This window comes from Octopus sinensis, linkage group LG25, assembly GCF_006345805.1.
Source record: "Octopus sinensis linkage group LG25, ASM634580v1, whole genome shotgun sequence".
In the NCBI taxonomy this organism is placed as follows: domain Eukaryota; kingdom Metazoa; phylum Mollusca; class Cephalopoda; order Octopoda; family Octopodidae; genus Octopus; species Octopus sinensis.
Genome location: NC_043021.1, coordinates 26104277 through 26118675, shown reverse-complemented (window position 1 = coordinate 26118675; position 14399 = coordinate 26104277). Strand labels below are relative to the sequence as shown.

The following is a 14399-nucleotide window of genomic DNA, read 5'->3' as shown; positions in this document are numbered from 1 at the left end:
TACTACGTTACTTTCAGTAAATTCTGCAAACAATGAAGAATTAAGCAAAATAATTTTCTGATTATTAACTGGGGCTCGGAACATTATTAGCAAAGGCTATATTTTAAATTACTTAAAGCTAGAAAGTTTGTATCATTGAATCGTAGGCAGTTTCGGGCAGGCTTCATACGGAAGACGATTAATAGTATTTTAAAATGTTTATATCATTTACACATTACAATGCTTCAAGCAAATTCTGCCCTTTTCCCCCCTGTTTTTTTCCTGTCTACAGAAAAATAATTAAATTTACCCAGTTTATATATCTGCTACACACATGTGTGTGTGTGTGTGTGTTTATATGATTGTTTATTGTGGAGAATAGTAAAAAAAAAATGCTTCCACACATGGAGTCGTCTTCTTCACAGATTATGTTCTTGAGAGACTTCCCTCCATGCGTGATTATCCGTGCATGCTGTATAAAATGTTTTGGTGAGAGGAAGAGTCTAGTGTTTAGGTTGTCTGCCTATGTTTGTTCTAGTTGCAGCTGAAGAACCAAACACTATAAAAAGAAAATAATGTGATACTTTTGTCATCTTATTTCCTTACAAATGATTGATATCTGGCGTAGTGGTTAAGAGCACAGGCTACTAACCCCAAGATTCTGAGTTGGATTCCAAGCACTGACCTGAATAATAATAACAACAACAACATCGAAAAATACCTTAGTAATGAGAACCCAGGTTTGAGGTTTCCCGAAGACACTTGATGAAGGCTTGAGGGTATATCAACCAAAATGTTGTGTTAACAGCAAACAAGATGAGGACAAATATCCGTCAAATGTAAATAAGTTTCCAAAATGATCAAAACTGAACCGTTCCTACAAAATTCCATATCAATATGTTCCAAACACCAACGAAATAAAGACGAAACTGTTTTCCGAAATTCTTCCTTATTTTCAAAATCGCTTGAAACGCAAGCAAAGTGTTTTAGCAGAAGTTTGGTAACAAAAGTCTGATATTTATTGAATGTGCAGGATTTAGATTTTGTGCATAGCAAGATCTAAATAAATACCACCAGGTATTTATTGGTCGTCGCAGCATTTGGGTCCCTACAGGCTCTTAATGTTTTATTTCACTGATGTTTTGAATAGCCGTGAAGGGAAGTAACCCAGATGAGGAAGATGAGTATGTTCCCCCTAAAGCAGAAGTCAAAGAGATCAAGGAAGAAGGTTCAGTTTATAGCAAAAGGTGAGATTCATTGATTTAACCCTGATCCTAATTCAACTGTGATTGAAAGTCTTCCAGATGTGACCGTTTCCTTCTTCTTCTTCTTCTTCTTTTTTTTTTGAAGACTCCATTGTCTGTCGTGTCCTTTCCTCATTTATGATGGCAGTGTGTCCTTGGATTAAAAAAACCTTTGTCTTCTTTGGTATTTCTTACTTGTGTCTATACAAACTGCTAAATCTATGGAATGGTTTCACCTAACCAACTGACTGGTTATTCACTACGACCACCCGACATTGCTTGTGGTTGTGGGAATAACAGCTGCCAGCTCCTCAAACAATATTTATCACCACAACATCCGTCTGATGGCCGACTCAGATTTTGCCTTTCAAATATAACACACCAGGGATCGAAACCTTTAAACTTGAAACACAGAATTCATAGACAATGAGGTGTGTGAAGGCATGGGCATGGCTGTGTGGATACAGAGTTCACTTCCTTAACCACGTTTCCGGGTTCCAGCCCAGTGCAAGCTACTTTTCTGTAAATGATTCCTGAGATAGCCTCAATCTCAACAAAATCCCCAATCATAAATTCCACTTGGTCTTTTGACAACCATTCACGCAGACACGCAGGATCCACCACAGAGTAATGAATGTTTTTTTTTTCTTCTTGTTCTTTTAAAACTTTAGAAAAGGGATATTTTACCCAAAATGTCAAGATAAATATTTGTAATATTTCAATATTTTTCATCATCATCATCGTTTAACGTCTGCTTTCCATGCTAGCATAGGTTGGACGATTTTGACTGAGGGCTGGCAAACCAGATGGCTGCACCAGGCTCCAGTCTTGATCTGGCAGAGTTTCTACAGCTGGATGCCCTTCCTAATGCCAACCACTCCGAGAGGGTAGTGGGTGCTTTTTACGTGCCACTGACATGGGGGCCAGTCATGCAATGACCTCGCTCAAATCTTTTTACAGGTGCCAGTGAAGCGACGTTGGTAATGATCACGCTTGAATGGTGCTCTTTTACGTGCCACAGGTACGGAAGCCAGTTGGCTGCTCTGGCAACAATCACGCTCGGATGGTGTTCTTGGCACCCTACTAGCACAGGCATAAGTGCCAGTAAGGCGACGCTGGTAACAATCATACTCGAATAGCCGCTCTGTCAACGATCACACTCGTATGGTCCTCTTTGCCCCCTGCTTGCACGGATGCCAGTCATCGAATTGATTTTGATTTTGATTTCACTTGCCTCAACAGGTCTTCGCAAGCAGAGTTTAGTGACCAAAGGAGGAAAAGGTACACATAAGCAGGCTGGTTATGCTCCTGGCATAGGCCAGGGGTTATGTTCTCATCTGGCTTGCCGGGTCTTCTCAAGCACAGCATATTTCCAAAAGTCTCGGTCGCTAGTCATTTCCTTGGTGAGGCCTAATGTTCGAAGGTCATACTTCACCACCTCATCCCAGGTCTTCCTTGGTCTACCTCTTCCACAGGTTCCCTCAAATGTTTATAGTGTCTCGACTTGGGGTCAGATTATTGTGAAAATTGGTAGAATTGCAGAAATGAGGAGTGGTTTTCTTTTTTTTATGGAAATAGTCATTTGTGTTAAACATAATGTTGTTCATGGGTGGCTGTTAAATAATTACATAATAGTAATTAACAAAAACAGATACACACAGAGATCGAGAAAAGGAAGATGTTGATAGTAAATTAAATACGATTAGTCCCAAGTGGGAAAAAAAAACCATTTTCCTCGGACCTTTCTTATTCCATTATGAAATTTTCAGATAAGCTCTTTACATTGAGTTTTGACTGGTGGAATCAAAACTCGATGGGAAATGTAAAAATTACTCAACAGGCTTCACATCAAGTCTTGAAGATGTTTTGGAACCAACAACACTTGAAAAAAGTTCAGTGTCTGACCATTCTTCAGATAATATTTCATCCAGATTATTTGATGAAAAATGACAATCAGAGTCAGCCATTATGCCTTCATCTGTCATTTTAAAATTCATTTTTATTAGAATTTAAGTCTTTAATAAAACGTTTATATATTTGTTTTGCAAGATTTTTTATGTGAAATTGTGTGTTGAAACAGTTATTGTTGTATTTTGGAATGGTCATTTTGCCAGTTTAGCCAATAAAAACATACGCACTATATATTTGGTGCTACTTTGCTTCAGTGTTATTTATTTTTTACATTAATCTTAATATTATTGTGGCCAGAGTTCTTTCGTCACACTCCTGTGACCTCATCAGTGGTCCTTGGCTTTCTTCTTTCTTATTTGTGTGTCTCTCCTTACTAACCGTCAGCCATTTTGTATTCCTATTGTATGTGTCTTCATTTGTACATGCTTATATCTCTGTGTGTGTCTATGTTTAGTTAGTGCGTGGAGGGAGGGAAATGCCTGTAATATTTGTATCTCCTGTTTATATACGTTTGTGTAATTTGTTTTTGGTTTTGTTTATTTTTATTTTGTTCATGTGTTTACACCTACTTATTTTTATTATTTTTTATTATTATTATTATTATTATTATTTTAATGTTTATAGTTATTTACTTCCATTTGTTTATTTATCTGATGAGGTCACAGGAGTGTGACGAAAGAACTCTGGCCGAAATAAGATTAAGATTAATGTAAAAAATAAATAACGCTGAAGCAAAGTAACACCAAATATATAGTGCGTGTGTTTTTATTGGCTAAACTGGCAAAATGACCATTCCGAAATACAACAATATCTTTAATAAAAACGTTGTAATCTTTTATCAATTCCCGATTGATAAACATTAAACATGCCAACTTTTCGGTGCCAGTGAGAATCTCTCTGCGACTATATTCGATAATTGCAGAGAATATCACTTGACAACCAAGAATCTGTCTTACAATGAATGACGTTCTCTTTGATGTATTTCTATCATTTTTCTGTCTCCCTCCTCTAGATGCAAACTGTTTTATGAGAAAGACAAGAATTGGATTGATAAAGGCATTGGAAACTTGCACGTGAAACCATTCCAAGACAAAGCGCAACTCATCATTCGTGCCGACACAAACTTGGGTAGGTTCTCTTCTGCTTCTCTCTGATGAGAACAACAACAACAATCATCTTCACTGCTCCATTCCAGTATTTTCATTTACCAAATTAATATTTGCCTTCTTCTGGAGAGACACAGCGTAAAGCTAAGTTTTGGTGAAGTTCTTTTAACAATGAATTATTACAGGATTGTGCTTCCTGATAGTTTCCTAATATTATCGAAGGAATTCTTGTCAGTTTAGCTTCTCGTTTTTTCTTTTTTCTTCTTCCTCGACAACTGTTGTAAAATGCTTCCATTTCTATACTGAGATGTAGATGGAAAGTATTTTATAAGAAGGATGGAAAACGAAAGAGGGTCTCCACTTGCTCCGTCTCAAAATTGCTTGTCTTGTGCCAAAATTTGAAGCGACAAAAGCTGTGGACTGGTGGCTCTTGTTTCCTGTGCTGGAGGAAATGCTTTGGAGCATTTCTTCCTAAATGCTGCCAAATTCAAATACTACCAAGGTCAACTTTGCCTTTCGTGGGTGGGGAGAAGGAGAAAATAAAGTACCACCCTGGTATTGAGGTCAATGTAATCAGCTTGTGCCAAAGTTAGAAAGAATTATTATCATTATTATTATTATTATTATCATTATTATTATTATTATTAAGGTGGTGAGCTGGCAGAATTGTTAGCACACCAGACAAAATGCTTGGCGTTATTTTGCCCATCGCTATGTTCTTTGCCTTTCATCCTTTCGGGATCTTTTAAATATGTACCAGTTATGCACTGGGGTCAATGTAATTGAATTAATCCCCTCCCACAAGCTGCCCTTGTGGCAAAAATTTGAAATTATCATTATTGTCATTATTATTATTTGTTCAGGCATGATAAGATAAGTTTACCGGTCAAGTTTAAGGTCAAACTATTTCACCAGGTCAGATGCTACAGTCTCCTCTTATTTGGTGGTGCTGAACTTAAACAAGGGTCATCAAATACTTTACTCTGCCCCTGGTCCTTGTATTGTTTTCATAGGGCTCTACCTATGGTTGTGTGGTGTTCAACACACTATGACAATCTGACCACATTATTTGGTTTAGGTTATCAGTTTGACCCTGTTGGGTCAGTTTGGACATTTCATTCTTTTTATATGGACACAGGTATCGCCAGATGCAGATGAAGTTTTCTTCCCAATCACGTTTTGTTGGGGTTTTTTGTCTCAGTTTCCATTCAAAACTTTGGGCAAGTCTCTTCTAACCATAGCCTCAGGCTAATCCAATCCTTTGATGTGATATTGGGTCAATGGAAACTGTGCAGAAGCCCTCTCACTGTTTCATACCTTTTGTTGTGGTGGTGGTGGTGGTGGTGGTGGACTTAGCCTATTGCCCTCGGCACCCTCCTAGCATTTGTAGAGTTCATTGTTTTAATAAATATTAAGCAAAGCCTTTAGTCTCAATAACTTCCTCCTTCCAGTCTCAGAAACCCTAAAAACGTCCCTACTTTTCCTTCTCTCACAAAGTTCTAAATAGAAATTTTAAAATATTCTGAGCAATTTTTTTGAGGTTACGTGATTCCTATGAAGACGACAACTCTGAAGTTGAATACTGAAACAAACCGAACTTGAAATTTAGACCCCAGTCTTCGTTCCTGGGGTTATTTCGTTATTTCTGGCCCCTCCAATTGTTCATCACACACCAAGTCATAAGGAGGAGTTACGTCCCTTCTCCTCTCTGTTGAGTTGATCTCATTTCTTGGATTCAGACACGATTTTGGGATAAAACACTACATTTTGATCTGTTCACCTGTCATATATGCATTGCTCTAGACTAGATTTGAACTCAGAAGGTTCACTTTTTGGGTGCAGTTTTGTGTTTTATCGTTGTATCTCTTTACTGTTGGGACCAGATTACCTGGATGTTGTTTAATCCTTTTGTTACCAATCCACCTCGGACTACACCTGATTCCTTGATACAAACTGCCATCAAAATTTCATGTTCATTTATTTCAAATATCAGATTATGATGATAAGGATTTCAAATTTTGGCACAAGGCCAGCAATTTCATGGCAGGAGTAAGTTGATTACATTGACCCTACTGCTCAAATGGTACTTCTTTTATCAACCCCAAAAGATGAAAAGCAAAGTCGACCTCAGCAGAGTTTGAACTCAAAACATAAAGACTGACAAGACACTGCTAAGCATTTCCCCCACTGTGCTAAAGATTCTGCCAATTTGCCACATCAGATTATAATAATGACAGTTATTTTTACTAAATTCTGAATTTCAAAATTAATTACAACAAAGAGAATGGTATTTCAGCAGAAATATAATAGGAAAGGGGTTAATTGCCTGATTGCAATTAGCTCTGTATATCTTGTCAGGAAGATTTGTGTATTAAACATTGTTTCTAATCAATAAACTTAGTCTCCAATTGTCGTCACGGTAACTTGTGTCAGTTGTGTAATCGTGAGTTTTGGTTTGACTCTCAGCCTTTCTCTTGCAGGGAACATTCTCCTCAACATAATGTTGTTTCCAACAATGCAACTCAAAAGGCAAGGCAAAAACAATGTGAGCCTTGTATGCATTCCAAACCCTCCCTTAACGAAGGGCGGGACCGAGAATAAACCAGTGCCGTTGCTGATCCGAGTGAAGAGTGGTGAGGAAGCTGACGACCTCCTGGCACAGCTCAACAAACATAAACATGGAACAGATTCTCAAGAGAACGTCTAATGATGGAGCCATCGTTTAATTCTGTCAACGTTTTTAGGGACTGCTATCTCTACCTCCTTTACATACCTTTTTTTTTTTTTTGTCCCTCCATTCCTTCAGAAAAAACATACCTGTATCATGAAAAAGACTCTTAACTCTATCGTGGATTTTCTGATACAAAAGGATGCAATTTACGTTTGATTTTATTAAAAGATATTTGCAATAATCTGCTGCCTTTTGTCTTCCACTTGTTTCCATCATTAGACTGTGGCCATGCTGGAGCACAGCCCTTGAAAAAATTTTAATCAGCTGAATCAAACCCAGTACTTTTTTTCTTTTTTCAGCCTGGTACTTATTTTATTGGTTTCTTTTGCTGAACTGCTAAGTTACAGGGACATAAACCCACTGACACCAGTTGTCAAGCAATGGTGGGGTATAAACACACACACTTCAGTTTCTCTCTACCAAATCCACTCACAAGGCTTTGGTTGGCCCAAGGCTATGGTAGAAGACACTTACCCAAGGTGCCACACAGTGGGACTGAACCCAGAACCATGTGGTTGGGAAGTAAACTTCTTACCACGCACCCAATCCTGCACCAATAACATAAGAAGAAAAAGATGGGTTTTTTTTTGGGGGGGGTCTTTTATTTCTTCCTTAATTGAATTGCCAACCTCCCCTCCAACCATAGCCATCCTTCCAGCATTGCCACCACCCTTCTTCCGTGTTGGCTCAATGTATAAAGTTCACATCTTATTGACATCTATCTAAAGTGTTGTTTTCTTCTCAGCCTCTCCTCCTCCTCTCCATCATTGTAATCTTCTCATCTAAACTGCCAACCTCCTCCTTAACAGGAAAAGAGTAGAATCTCATTAAAAGTTTGTGGTGGGTTTGTTAATGTCTGTGAGTCCAAACGTGTCTCAGGTGTGAATGTTTTTCTTTTCTTCCATCAAGATTTGGTGGAGTTGCTTCGAGAATTGAAGGGTAGAATTTTGGGGAATTTGAGATTGCTTGGATGTCAAGGAAAGTGACAGAGACGTCACCTGGTTTCAGTCTTGTTTAAGGATTTGTAATACATGAGGGGTTCCATGAAAAAGCACACCCATAATGTTCTGTGAAGTGGTTGGCATTAGGAAGGGAATCCAGTTGTGGAAGGCTAAGAAGACATTGGTGCTCAGTGCAGCCGTCAGGTTTGTCGATTTATGTTGAACCATCCGACCCATGCCAGCATGGAAAAAAAGGCATTAAATGATGAGGAGGAAAACGTTGGTGAAGACAACAATCAGTGGTGAGTGACATGGAATTGGTTGGGTGATTGGGGTGTTATAGGGACGAAGGGATAAGTTAAGGATGAACGGAAATTTTTGATGGAAAAGAAAATTGAAGATGGTGAGAAGAGTTTCATTCATGAAAAGAGTCTTTTATAGAAGAAGGTCAAGGTTATAACTGTGTGTTTGACCCCTTTTTATACTAACCTACCTGAAACTGCTCCTTGTTCTTTGATACAAATTCCTTGTGTTTAAAGTGATCCAAATGAAAAACCTTCCATCAAACTTTCATGTTGATTCATCTTCCAAACAGCAGCTGAATGAGTTTCATAAATTCTTTTCTCTTCTTCTGGTTTCAGTCATTTCACTGTGGCCATGCTGGGGCACTGTCTTGAAGGGTTTCAGTCAGGCAAATTGATCCCAGGCTTTCTTTTTTTTAAGCCTAGTACTTATTCTATCTGTTTCTTTTGCTGAACTGCTAAGTTACGGGGACATAAATACACTAGTACCGGTTGTCAAGCGGTGGGGGGGGGGGGTAGGCACAAAGACACACACGGATACATACATACATACACATACATATACATGGTGGCTGCCCCCTCATTATCGAGTATGGCCATTGCACAAAGCTTAATCAATGTTGTTATCGTGCAATGCCTGTGCAAGAAGATTTTTTTAAAGTGAGGAAAAGCTGTGCACTGAGTCAATCTCACTCACTAAGCAACAGCAGCCATAATCCGAAAAGAAGAACAAGGTCCCCCCCCCTTTAATTTTAATTGGAATCGTGTTTGTGCAAGTGTTTTATTCTTGTGAAATGCCGGGCAATGAGCTGACACAGTGGACAGAATGCTTAGCAGAATGTCGTCCATTTTTACATTCTCAGTTCAAATGCTGCCGAGATCACCTTTGCTTTTCATCTTTTTGGGAGGTTGATGGACCAGTTGAGCACTGGGGTCAGTGATTTCTCTCCTGCCCACAAAATTCAAGCTTTGTGCCTATAGTAGAAAGGATTATTGGCACTACTTAAATACAGAGGCCCCAACGCATCTGCCTAACCCTAACCCCCTAACAAGTGTGCACTGTAAAAACATTGTTACACAGATGCATTGGGACCTCTGGATTTAAGTAGTGCCAGGTTATTTCTTGTACAACAGTGGTTCCTAACCTGGGGTCCTTGGACCCCTGGTAGTCCACTAAGGCAGTACTTGGGGTCCGTGAAGTAAATTCAAAATTTCATAGGTATACATAAGGATAAGCATATTAATAGGGGTCCATGGGAAAATTCATTTAAATAGAAGGGTTGGGAACCACAGTTCTCCAAGGGGCTTTCCAGAAGTTTTGCAATATTAATTTCAAAGAAGTACAAAACTCTAATCTTCAAAGTTGGGTTCTCTGACTTGTGAGCACTTATAGTGCTCCAGCCATTTTGTAAAGGCCCCATGGAAGTCCTCCCAGGTGAAAGGGTTCGGGCCCTTCTCACAGTCTCCCTCTTCTTCTTCGGACTGGGGAACAACCAAAAGTCACGGTGCATGATCTGACTGTATGGAGGGTGAGGGACTGTTCTGATGCCCATCTCTATCAAGTGGATTGGTCACCAGGATGGAATTGGGGACTGGTGCAGTGTTCTGGCCTTTTGCAGTAAAATCTCTTTTGAACTCCCTCAAAATCTCTTCAAAACACTGTTGACCATCTGACCAGAGGGAACCCAGTAGATGTAGATGATGCCCTTGCTGTCAAAAAAAGGGATCATCACGAGCCTCCCAGTGGACTTTCCTTACGTGACCTCCTCCTCTGCCAGTGAAAAACAGATGCTCAGCTCACACAAGTCAATTCCTCAGCAGCCAAGAGCATTTCATAAGTCTCTGCAGCCCAGTTTAACACAGGACTTCATTGCATAGCAAGCTCCCAAATTGCCTTCTGGTTCCACCTGCAGTCTGAAAACTAATCAGCTGTGACAGGTGGTGTTTGGTGTGACAAGATGTGTTCAAAGTGCTGTTATAACAGTCTCCTTCAATATGGAATGCCAAAAGTTGGTGGCAGGTCAGCTAATTAAATGTATGGCAATGATGTACTAAAATTTCAATAACCTAGGACAGTTATAACTGCCCCCTCCCCTCAAAAATTCTCTAAACTTCTGGAATGCACCTCCTATCTCTTTATATTCTGAGTTCAAATCCTGCTAACGTCAAACATTCTTGTCTTTCATCCTTCCAGGGTCTTTAAAATAAAGTACTGGGTCAGTGTATTGACTAACCCCTTCCCCTCAAAACTGCTGGCCTTGTGCAGAAATCTAAACCAATGCTCTTTTTTGATAGATGAGTAATAACCATCCCAAATTGAATCGGGTCTGTTGGGGTCTTGTGATATACCCTGGCACAGCCTCTTTCTCCAGAACAAATCTAACAATTCCAGGGTGAATCCAGTGAAATTGAAGAAAGGTCTGGGCTTCATTATAACCTAGAGAGTTTTATGTAATTGGACCCTAATTTAGAATCATTGACCACTCCAATGGTTTATTGACAAGATTCACTGTTTCATTATGAGTAAGGCCAAGTTTATCTAGGACAGAGAAGGATGTTAATGCTAGGCTGGAGGTTGGCCTCCACTCTCCCCAGCATTGCTCTGTTGATTCGGGCGACTTCCACACGAATAGCTTCCTTCAAATCGTCCAATGTACAGGGCTTGTGCACATACACATGGTACTTTGAGGTTTCCCCACAAAAAATAATTACGCATGGTCAAATCAAGGGACCGAGGGAATGTCAGCAAACCTGGAAATGAGGCAGTCACCGAAGAGAAGGCGAAGAATGTCCATTGATGCTCTGGCTGTGTGGGCCATTGCCCCATCCTGCTAAAATCACAGATGTCGAAGAAGCATCTGTTTTCATTGTAATTCAGGTACAAAGAAGTTGTTTATTATCTCGATGTAATGGTTGGAGTCCACAGTAACAGCGTTTCCGTTATTGTCTTCAAAAACATAAGGACCAATGATGTCAGCTTTTCCAACAGCACACCTGACTGTCACTTTTGGGCTGTGCAGTGGTCCTTCATGCAGTTCTCTCGGATTTTCAAGAGCCCAACAATGACAGTTCTGTTGATTCACCATGCCATTGAGATGAAAATAGGCTTCATCACTCATTAGCAAAACGAGATTGTCATTCGCCTCGAAAATTGCTTCCATCTGACATTAAGCCACTGTGCATAGTTACCTGAAAAGAAACAAAAACAAAAACATGCTAAGACACCATGGACCAAATGGTACCTGTCGGACACATGTTCCTCCCCTTGGGGCTGAGTAATAGCCATTTCAAAAACGTCCATCCTCCCTGGCCTACCCTGTATATATATTTATATAAAGGGCTTCTTTCAGTATTCACCTACCAAATTACAAGGTTTTGGTGGGCTATAGCAGAAGACACTTGCCCAAGGTGCCATGCAGTGGGACTGAACCTGAAACCATGTGGTTGAGAAACAAACTGCTTAACCACCATGTTCTCTTTTTAATCCACTCAGTCACTTTGCTGCTCATCTTTGAGTTGTGTGGTGTTCTCCAACACCAGGGTTCAAACAAGGTTCAAAATAAAGAATCTTTCTTCAATGTAGGAACCATTGCACAACAAAGTTTGGAATAAACACCTTGACTTCCTCCGAATCTGCCTTCCATCACACTCACCACTTCTGTGGCCATTCACAGCTGCTTCCTCTATCAAAATTTTCCCAGATTTCTTTTTATAAATGCCATGTGTGTGTGCGTGTGTATGTTATGGCTTCTTTGTATGAATGCATATACATAGATGTGAACGCGTTTGTATACGCATTAATGTATGGTTGAGACTTCTGGCTAATTTGGCCGTTCTAAAGAATTTATTTGTTAGCCTTCTTACCATTATTTTCTAGGTGTGGTCCTTACTCTTTGCTTTCCTCTCTCTCTCTCTTTACTTCAATCCCTTCTCTATGCCTCACCCATCTTCCATTCTTAACATCCTCCCCCATCTCTCTCTCTGGTCCCCCCTCCATACCCCACATCCCCCCTTTCTAAAAAATATTCTATGAATGTATTTTAGTTGAATATTTTTAAATAGCTTCTCTGCGCTTTGTTTGTCTTTCTCTCTTCCCTCTTTCCCTCTCTATCTTTAACGTTACCTCTTCCTACTACCCACCCTAATGCTTTGCATCCTTCTACCTTCTCTCTATCTTCCCGCCCTTTCCTCCTACCCCCACACTATTCCTCACGCTTTCAACTCATTGTCTTCATCATTTACTTTCTCACAAAATGACAACATCATTCTCTCTCTCTCTCTCTCTTTCTCTCTATCTAACTCCCCCTCTCTCTATCTATATACCTATCTTGTCTTTACCTCCTCTCTCCAGGACCCAAAGTCTTAGATTCTTCCCTCCCCCGCTGCAATTTAACTTCAATGAACTTTCCTAAAAATAAAATAATTATGGAGTTTATCTCATAAATTTAATATTTCTGGAAATAATTATGGTTGACTCGTTATTGAACTCAGCTTTTCAGATTTATATCGCAATAAGTTTACCTCCAATTCTATCGCACTCCACTTCTTTGGCATTATAGAATTAATCTCTTCTTTATCTCTCTCTCATTCGCTTTCTTCTCCAATCCGTCTTCTACAGTTTTTGCCTCATATTCTTTCTCTGTTTCTTTCCCAACCAATTTCTGCTTCCCTTTTAATATTTTCACCATTCTACTTTTGGTTCAAAAGTTGAAATCTCTTTAAGAATTTCATTTTGGAACCTCGTCTCATCGTAACTTCCATTTTTATAGTTATTCTCGTTCATTTTTCTCTCATTCCTATTCACTTTTCTCTTAATTATCCTCATTTTTACATAACACTCGCTATCTTCCACACATTTTGCTTCTCTTTCTCACATTTTTGTTACTTCCCCGTCTTTCACTTTCTACAATTCTTATAACCTTTTCTTTCTCTTATATACTCTGCGCTCATTTTCCTCCTTCCTTTATTTCTCTTTCCTTCTCTTTTTCATATTCTTCCTTCTCCATTGTTGTTTTGTTCTCTCTCTCTCATAAACATCGATTCCCTGGGTTTTTCAAAAATCCATTCTTTCCGTGCCTATCTCTGTTCATTTCCTGTATCCTCTCTCATTCATGTTTCTTTTTATTCCTCCTCTAATTTCTTCCTCTCCATCTTCAATCCTCCCTTTCATTACTTCTCTCTCTCTCTCTTGTCCTTCTCCTTTTCTCTCTTCTTTCGTTACTTATATCTCCCTTCTCTATTATTCAATCCATGCTTCCTTATATTCTTTTCATTTCCATCTCCATTCTCCTTCCATTCATTGCTTACATATCTCGATCTCCTTTCTTTATTTTATACCAAACGGCTTCACCCTGATTTACAATCCTTTTATTCACTCTTCCTATTTCTATTTACCCTTCTCTCTTAAAACCTATCACACACTCTTCTCTCTCTCTCTCTCCATTCACTATTTTCCTTTTCTCATTGTTCCAACTCTCTTCTCCATCACTTTCATTCATTTACCACTCAACCCGTTTTCTTTTCCCCTCTTCTTTCATGTCGGTAATAACATCTTCCCGTCTTCATTTCTCCCTTCTCTCTTTTACACATCCATCGATCTTCTACTTTCTCTTTACTATCCACCCCACACGTTACAGACATTCTCTTCTCTCTCTCTCTCTCATCCTCATCTGCTCCATCTTACCGCCTCTCACTAATGAATCATGGGTAATTTCCTTTCTTTCAGAAACCGGGGTAAAACTTGAAAATGAAATATTTATTAAAGATAAATCAGCAATACCAGATCAATGGACAAACATATTTAACGTTTAACTGTGAATTAAATCGGGATTAAAGTAATAATTCCCAGCCTCTTTAAATATAAACATATAAACGTACACGCGTACACACACATATACATACATGTGCATACACACGCACATGCATTTACACGACACAAATACACATACACACACACATGCTGTAAATACGCATGCATATACACACATACAATGTAAATATGCATACACACGCACACGCACAAATATTGATATTTAAATAGACGGATCTTTATTCTAAAAATCTGCCGGTCAAAGTGAAAAGATCCAAATAGACCAACAAACACACACACATATATATATTATTGTATATATATATATATAAACCACATATCTATCTTTCTGTCTCTCCCTGCATATATATATATA

At 39.1% G+C, this 14399-nt stretch overlaps 1 protein-coding gene across 5 annotated transcripts in view; it reads left to right on the top strand.

Moving 5' to 3' along the window:
* The window catches only part of LOC115224453 (nuclear pore complex protein Nup50), a 118080-nt gene extending 111028 nt beyond the window's left edge, over nt 1–7052 (top strand). For all 5 annotated transcript variants that reach the window (XM_036513350.1, XM_029795357.2, XM_036513349.1 and 2 more), the window contains 3 exons: nt 1130–1226; nt 4147–4262; nt 6721–7052. In XM_036513350.1, the coding sequence (XP_036369243.1) occupies nt 1130–1226; nt 4147–4262; nt 6721–6947 (440 nt within the window). In that variant the 3' untranslated portion in view covers nt 6948–7052. The remainder of the gene's footprint in view (nt 1–1129; nt 1227–4146; nt 4263–6720) is intronic.
* The last annotated feature ends 7347 nt before the right edge of the window (nt 7053–14399 follow it).